At 51.5% G+C, this 7,846-nt stretch overlaps 1 protein-coding gene across 1 annotated transcript; it reads right to left on the reverse strand.

Moving 5' to 3' along the window:
• Positions 1–6,817: 6,817 nt before the first annotated feature.
• LOC137817667 (uncharacterized) lies at positions 6,818–7,462 on the reverse strand (the record flags this gene model as incomplete). Its single annotated transcript, XM_068620925.1, has 1 exon — positions 6,818–7,462. A coding segment is annotated over one exon (645 nt), but the record flags the coding sequence as incomplete, so codon positions are not given.
• Positions 7,463–7,846: the final 384 nt, after the last annotated feature.

Genomic DNA, 7,846 nt, shown 5'->3' on the forward strand with positions numbered 1-7,846 from the left:
GCAGTGTCGCAAGCCAGGAATGAGGAGTTGCACCGCACCAATGAAGAGTTGCGTCACGGATTACACAACCAGCTTGGGAGTCGTGAAACAGAGGAGCAAGAGTGCACGACGCCTCCCAAGGAGTTTCCTACGCCTTTCTCACAGGCAATCATGGATGCTGCGATCCCTGCTACATTTGTGGGCCCGAAAGCCACGTTCACCGGGATGGAGGATCTAGAGTCGCACCTCACAGCATTCCATACTCAGATGATGCTAATTGGCGGCTCCGACGATGTCAGATGTAAGCTGTTCATGAATACGTTGGTGGGAACGGCGATGGACTGGTTCATCAGCCTTCCAGATGGCCATGTGACTTCTTTCTTACAGTTGTCAAAGTTGTTCAGGGAGCAGTACATAGCGAACTGAGCTCCGCCACCCAACTCCTACGACCTCTTTGATGTAAGGCAGTATCAGGGGGAAACGTTGAAAGAATTTTTCAATCGCTTTGGGGCACAGGTGGTGAGGGTCAATACCACTGATGAGTAGATGATAGTCCATGCGTTTAGGAAGGGAATTTGCCCTGGACCATTCAGCGAGTCACTCATCAGAAGTTGCCCCAAGAATTTCGCTGAAATCAGGCGTCGCGCGGTGGCGCACATTAGTGGAAGGTGAAGTAAACGAGAAGCACACAAGTGTAGTTCCTGCGTGGCCACGAGTGTCGTCGCACGAGATGCCTATCCACGGGGTCATCAGGGGCCGAGGCCTTGACAGCATCAGCAGAGGATCAAGCCCACGAGATGCCTATCCACGGGGAAATACACACCATATCAGGTGGACTTTCGGGTGGAGGGTGCACTGCCTCTCAGCGCAAAAGGTACGTGATTCGGTGACGTCAGTGGCAGACGACTCGCTCGACGTTGATCTCACGTTCACGAGGGTTGATCTTCGCGACGTTGTTTCGCATAATTATGACCCCGTGGTGATTTCGGTTGTAACTGCGAGAAGGAAAGTACACCGAGTGCTGGTAGACCAGGGCAGCTCAGCGGATGTGATGTTCTGGCCTACGTTTAATAAGTTGCAGCTGTCTCTTGATCAGCTTAGGCCATACACAGGATGTTTGTATTGTTTTGCAGGGGATCAAGTGGAGGTGCGTGGTTATTTGGAGCTGAGGACGACTTTCACAGATGGCACCGCATCTCGTACAGAAAACATAAGATACTTAGTTGTGAACACCGACTCGGCGTACAACATCTTGTTGGGAAGGCCAGCCTTGAATCGGCTGAGGGGGTGTCGTCCACACGCCATATGAAGTTGAAGCTGCCCGATCTCAGTGGGGAGGTGATCGTGATTAAATTCGATCAGAAAGAAGCCAAGAAGTGCTATGAGAATAGCCTTAAAATAAGGAGGGGCATATTCATGGTGGTGGAGAGCCCACCCATGGAGGAGGCGCCGGTGGAGATAGTACCCATGGAAGAGGCGCCTGTGGAGGCAATACCCATGGAGGAGGATCGCATAGGTGTATCTCGCCTAGAGAATGCTCGGGAGAGGCGGCCCGAGCTAACTGAGAATGTGGTGGAGAGGTAGATCGGTGGTAAGACGTTCAGGTTGGGCAGATCGTTAGACCAAGAGGAATAGAACCAGGTGGCAGAAGTGATATCGCGCGACCTGGACACCTTCGCGTAGTTCGCCTCGGACATGCCAAGCATTGACCTGGACTTCTTATGCCACCGTCTCACCATGGACCCCAAGGTCCGACCCGTGCGCCAAAGAAGAAGAAAGTTCAACAAAGAAAGGCGACTGGTCGTGCAGGAAGAAACGAGGAAGTTGTTGAACGCCGGTCACATCCGGGATATTCAATATCCCGAGTGGGTGGCTAATGTGGTCTTAGTTAAGAAAGCCAACGGGAAGAGGAGGATGTGCGTAGACTTCATTAACCTCAACAAAGCGTGCCCAAAGGACTCGTACCCATTACCAAGCATCGACGCATTGGTGGGCAGCGCCTCGGGCTGCAAGATGCTTAGTTTTTTAGACGCGTTCTCTGGGTACAACCAGATTAAGATGCACCCCCGTGACGAGTGCAAAACGGCGTTCATGACCGAGACATCCTGTTACTGTTACACAGAGATGTCGTTCGGCCTGAAAAACGCAAGTGCCACCTATCAGAGGTTGATGGATAAGGTCATGACACCTATGTTGGGAAGAAACGTGCAGGCCTACATGGACGACATGTTGGTGACCTCCCAGGAGAGGGGACAACATATACCTGATTTGGAAGAGTTGTTCGCTACCATAGCCAAGTATCGTTTGAAGCTGAACCCCGAAAAGTGCGTATTCGGGGTTCGAGGCGGGTAAATTCTTGGGGTTCCTACTCACCGAGCGTGGATAGAGGAGAACCCAGATAAGTGTGCGACGATCCTTGCCATGAGGAGCCCCGCCTCGGTGAAATAGGTGCAACAGTTGATACGGCGGATGGCGGCCCTGTCCAGATTTGTGTCCTCTGGAGGAGACAAGGTCCTATGATTACCAAATGATGGCATTTCCTATGAGCTCTTCTTGGATGTTTGGTGAAGATGGTGCGGAATCTTAATGTAAGAGATGGACAAGGTCCTCCTAGGAGGTGTGGTGACCTTGAAGGTGCATGAAGAGTGTGGAAATGGGGAGGTTTGGCCAGCCCCTTTGAAGGTGGTGAAATGAAGATCAAAACCTAGAAGCTAGGCAAGGAGTAATGTATGGCACTAAATGGGCAGCATAACAATACTCTATTCAATCTTACAAATACATGAGCCAAACCCTCTTATTTATAGTGTTTAGAGGGCTGGAAATTCAAAAGAAAGTGGAGGGAAATTCAAATGAGAAGCATTTGAATTTGGAGCCAATTCATAGTCACAATAAAAGTGTGACTTGGTTTCTTTTTTTTTGGCACCTCCTAAATCTACACCTACACCTTCTTTTTATGTCACATGGAAGGTGTGGCTTAGCTTTATACATTTGCACCTCTTATATTTATATTTGCACCTCCCTTTATGTTCTACTAAAAATACTCAAAAGTAATTACACAAGAAAGACATCCAATGATGCTTAGTTGGCCCATATCTTCTATTTGTTGGGCTTGAGCTTAAGCTTGAACTTGTATTTGGGCTTGGGCTTGGGCTTGGGCTTTTTCTATCATGGGCTTGGGCCTCTTCCATCACAAGGGGCACCCCTACTTCCAGTGTTTAAAGAGAAATAGTCGGTTCGTTTGGACCGAGGAGTGTGAGGCGACATTCCTCAAGCTTAAGGAGTACCTGGTTGCTCCACCTGTGTTGTGCAAGCCACAGATGGGTGTACCCCTCCATTTGTATTTTGTTGTGACCGAGCGAGCGATTAGTTCAGTCCTCATTCAGGAGCAGGACCAGACGCAGAAGCCCATATACTTCGTGAGCAAGGTCATGCAAGGGCCAGAAGCGAGGTATCAAGCTTTAGAGAAGGCTGCACTGGCCATGGTGTTCTCAGCCAGGAGGCTCCATCATTACTTCGAAAGCTTCCCGGTGGTAGTGATGACGCACCTCCCTATCCGGAAAGTGCTGCAGAAGCCAGACGTGGCATCAAGGATGGTTCGCTGGGTGGTAGAACTATCAGAGTTCGATGTCCAGTATGAGCCCCAAGGACCCATAAAGGGCCAAGTCTACAGGGACTTCGTGTGGAGCTTTCCCCAGGGAGCGCACGACAGGAGGAGGAGGTCAGTTTCAGGTGGGTACTCTCGGTGGGTCCTCTAATCAGCAGAGAAGTGGAGCCGGCGTGATCTTGGAAGGGCCGAATGGGCTGTTGATCAAACAAGCCCTGAGGTTCGCCTTCAAGGCAAGTAATAATCAGGCAGAGTACGAGGCCCTAATAGCTGGAATGCTCTTGGCCAAGGAGATGGGCGCACGGAGTCTGCTAGCAAAGAGTGATTCCCAGTTAGTTACGGGACAAGTAATCGGGGAGTACCAAGCCAAAGATCCACGAATGGTTGCATACTTGGGCTATGTTCAAGTTTTGAAGGGGGCGTTCGAGTTGGTACACGTCCCTAGGGAGCAGAATGCTCGTGCTGACCTGCTCGCCAAGCTCGCCAGCTCGGGAAAGGGGGGAAGGTAGAGGACGGTCATACAGGAGACCCTCAAAACGCCACGAACGTTCGTGGCAGATAACAGGGTAAGTGTCCTCCAGATCAGTACGTTTAAGGGAAGGGCGAGGAGTCATCGGTCGTTGACTCAAGGCACGTTGAAGACGCCCAACGTAAGTGATTATCTGGTCTCACCGGGAGGGAAGGACCCTATGCAGGTATGCGTGCTGGAGGAGGGGGACACGTGGATGACGCCCTATAGGCGCTACCTTGCCGATGGGATACTCCAGTAGAGCCAGAGAAGGGCAAGAAGATAAAAGAAAAACTCCGCAAGGTACACCCTCGTGGACGGAGCATTGTTTAGGCATGGGTTCACACACCCGATCTTGACGTGTGTGAGCGGAGATGAATGTATGAGAATAATGGCTGAGTTCCACGAGGGGATTGGTGGGAGCCATGTTGGGGGGAGGTCTTTAGCGTCGAAAGTCCTACGCGCAGGGTTTTACTGGCCGACAGTGAGAGAAGATTGTGTGAGGTACGCCTAGCGCTGCAAACAGTGCCAACAGCATGCCGACTGGCACAAGGCGCCACCAGAAGAGTTGAGGTCCATCTACAGTCCGTGGCCCTTCCAAACGTTGGGAATCGACATTCTGGGGCCCTTTCCGTTGGCAATAGGCAGATGAAGTATTTGATAGTGTCCATCGAGTACTTCACGAAGTGGATTGAAGCCGAGCCGATGGCACATATCACATCTCACAAGGTACAACGTTTGTATGGAAGAATATCGTGTGTCCCTTTGGCGTACTGAGGCGTCTAGTCTCCGGCAACGGTATATAGTTCGCTAGCACGCAGTTGGGCAAGCTGTGTACAGAGGTCGGCATAACATATGTGTTCGCGTCCGTCGAGCAGCCCTAGACGAACGAGCAGGTGGAGTCCGATAACAGGATCTTGCTTAGAGGATTGAAGAGGAGGCTCGAGAAAAGCTAAGGGACCTGGACGGAAGAGGTTCCTAGGATAGTGTGGGCTTACCACACCCACGCCTCATCCTCCACCATGGAGACACCATTTAGCCTGGTGTATGGATAAGATGCGATGATTCCGATGGAGATCCATGAGAGCTCGTCACGCTTCCAAAGTTTTGTGGCCGAGGAATCTAACGAAGAGAGAAAGGTGAATTTGGATTTGTTGGACGAGGTCAGAGAGGAGGTGAGGATCAAAGCTGAGGTGGTGAAGAGAAGAGTGGAGCATCAGTACAGTTCCAAGGTAAAGCCCTGACAGTTCCAAGTTGTTGATTTGGTAATGCGGAAGGCCCATCCGTACAAACTAGAGAACAAGCTGTCCCCCAAGTGGACTGGTCCCTTTAGGGTAACCGAGGCTCGAGGGGAACGGATCGTACAAGCTTTTGACTCTGGAGGGAGGCGCCATCCTCGCACTTGGAACGTAGCAAACCTCAAGTTTTATTTTAGTTAAAACTCTGCATTGTATACAGTTTAAGGGGACACTTTTTTCCCTCTCGGGGGTTTTTTTAATGAGGTCACCCAATAAAATTACATTTCGAGCATATGTACCCTCAAGTTTTCCTGACAATGCAGGGAGGAGCACTTGTACGTTGGTGTTTTAGACACCCCGGGCCGGGGTAGTATCTTTCTTTAAGATGCCTCCCTGGTCGTGGGCACCGAGCGAGGATAGCACGGTTCAGTAAAGAAACGAACCCGTGGCCTTGATGTTTAGACACCCCGAAAGGAAAGTGGCAGGGGGCGCCTCCTTCGAGCGTGGGCATCAAGCGCGAAAGGTAAGATCAAATCAGTGATGAACTGGACGCCTTGGTGTGTGTACACTCCAAGGAGGAGTGGCGGTATCCTTCGAGACACCCCCTCCTAGGGCGTGAGCACCAAGTGCCCAGGTCATCTTGGTGTTTAGACACCTAGAGAGAGAGAGAGCGGCGGGGGGCGCCTCCTCCGAGCGTGGGCATCAAGTGCGCTGATCGCCTTGATGTCTAGACACACTGAGGATGAGCGGCGCTGCTTTTGCCACACCTCTCCTCAGGCGTGGGCATCGAGTGCACATAGTAAGGTCCGATCGGTGGTGAACTGGTTGCTTTGGTGTTTAGACACCCCGAGGGAGGTAGAGGCACCCTCTGGGCTGCCTCCTCCCCGAGCCTGAGCACCAAGTACACCGGTCGACTTGGTGTTTAGACACCTCAAGGAGGGTGGCAGCTCCCTATGGGACGCCTCCTCCCCGAGCGTGGGCACCAAGCCTATCGATTGACCTGGTGTTTAGACACCTCGAGAGAGAGCGGCGGAGGGCGCCTCCTTGTGTGTGAGCACCAAGCATAAACAGTTGGCTTCGGCCAAGATAAGTCCTTCTTCTCCTTTAAGCAACGATGAGGTCGGTAACGCCCTTGAGGCTGGACGCCTCGAGACCGCGAGCTACGAGGAAGTGCCAAGCTAAGGGGCTCTCATGCCCAAGTAAGAGAGAAAGTTAAGAACAATTGAAGGTCCACGCACACTCGTCATAGTACATGTTGTTTTGACAGCAAGGTTAAAGGATGACAAGGCGTGCTACCTATAGTTCGAGAAGGCAAGTTACTCATGATAGCGAATGAAGTTAGTAGCAGAAGCGTTGTTAGTAGAGAAGGTAAGCAAACACGCAAGCAGGAATATGAGCAAGCAGTTAAAATAAAGAGTGCAGATTTTCTTTCAAAGTATATAATTATTGTCAAAAATACAACTTGCAAGTAAAGAAGTTAAAAGTATTTTAAGGAAGAGGCCGGGGCACGATCTCTCCGTCGACGACGTTGTTGGCCGTAGCGAAGAATGAAGTGTCAACCTCAGGGTGTTTGCAAGCCACCTGAGATAGGGCATCTTCAAACCCAGCACTGTAGGCCTCCGCCGCGTCAGTGAGGAGCTCTGCCTCGGCCTTCTTGAAGTCCTCGGCTTGAGCGGTTTTCTCCTTTTCAACTTGGGCGAGAGATTCAGTTTTCTCTACAAGCTCCTCTTTGCTCTTCTCGAGAAGTTTGGCCTGCTCAGTAAGTTCAGCTTTGATCTTCTCAAAGGCCTCGTTCTTCCCAGCAAGGTCAGCCTCAACTTTACCCAGGAGCACCTCTCGGGTAACAGAGCGCTCCTCTAGGCTAGTCATTTTGGCTTGGTTGGCGGCTACAACATCTTTGAGCGTTGCTATTTCAGCATGCAGAGGCACCACTTTGGCCAGAAGAGTGGTGTACTTCTGACCTTCATCGTGAAGCCTCTTATTGGCCTCCACCTCAGCCTTTGGCACCACGCCAAGCGCCTCAATTAAGGCGGCCTCCTGGATAAAGAAGCGTTGGGCTTGCGCAGCCATCTGCTCTTTCACCTGAGCCAGTTCATCAGCAAGAGCTCGCTGCTCGTTGGCCCTCACCTCAGCCTGATGAGAAGAAAAGCTGGCACGAGCAAGCAATCCACACGAGGCTGAGGGCCATGTTTTCGGGGTAGCGCTGCATCATCTAAGTTTCCCAGAGCCTCTAGTTGGACGCCCCTCAAAATGTGTTGAATAACCCGTGGAAGCTCGGGGGCAGGTGCCGGCGTGGGCTCTGGAACAATCTCAGCTCCCTCCTCAAGAGCAAGGAACCTTGGAGGTGAGGAGGCGCTGGGAGGGTTGTCCCTAAGAGACGCAGGATGCTTGTCGGATGAAGAGTGATAAGTGGCTACTGTAGTGGTCCTCCTTCTCTTGAAGACAGGGCCATCTACAAAAAATCTTGGTCCTTGTCAGATGGAATGAGAACCACACCCCTTGTTTTTCTCTAGGGGG

The sequence above is a fragment of the Phaseolus vulgaris genome, unplaced genomic scaffold (genome assembly GCF_000499845.2).
Source record: "Phaseolus vulgaris cultivar G19833 unplaced genomic scaffold, P. vulgaris v2.0 scaffold_500, whole genome shotgun sequence".
Taxonomy (NCBI): Eukaryota; Viridiplantae; Streptophyta; class Magnoliopsida; order Fabales; family Fabaceae; genus Phaseolus; species Phaseolus vulgaris.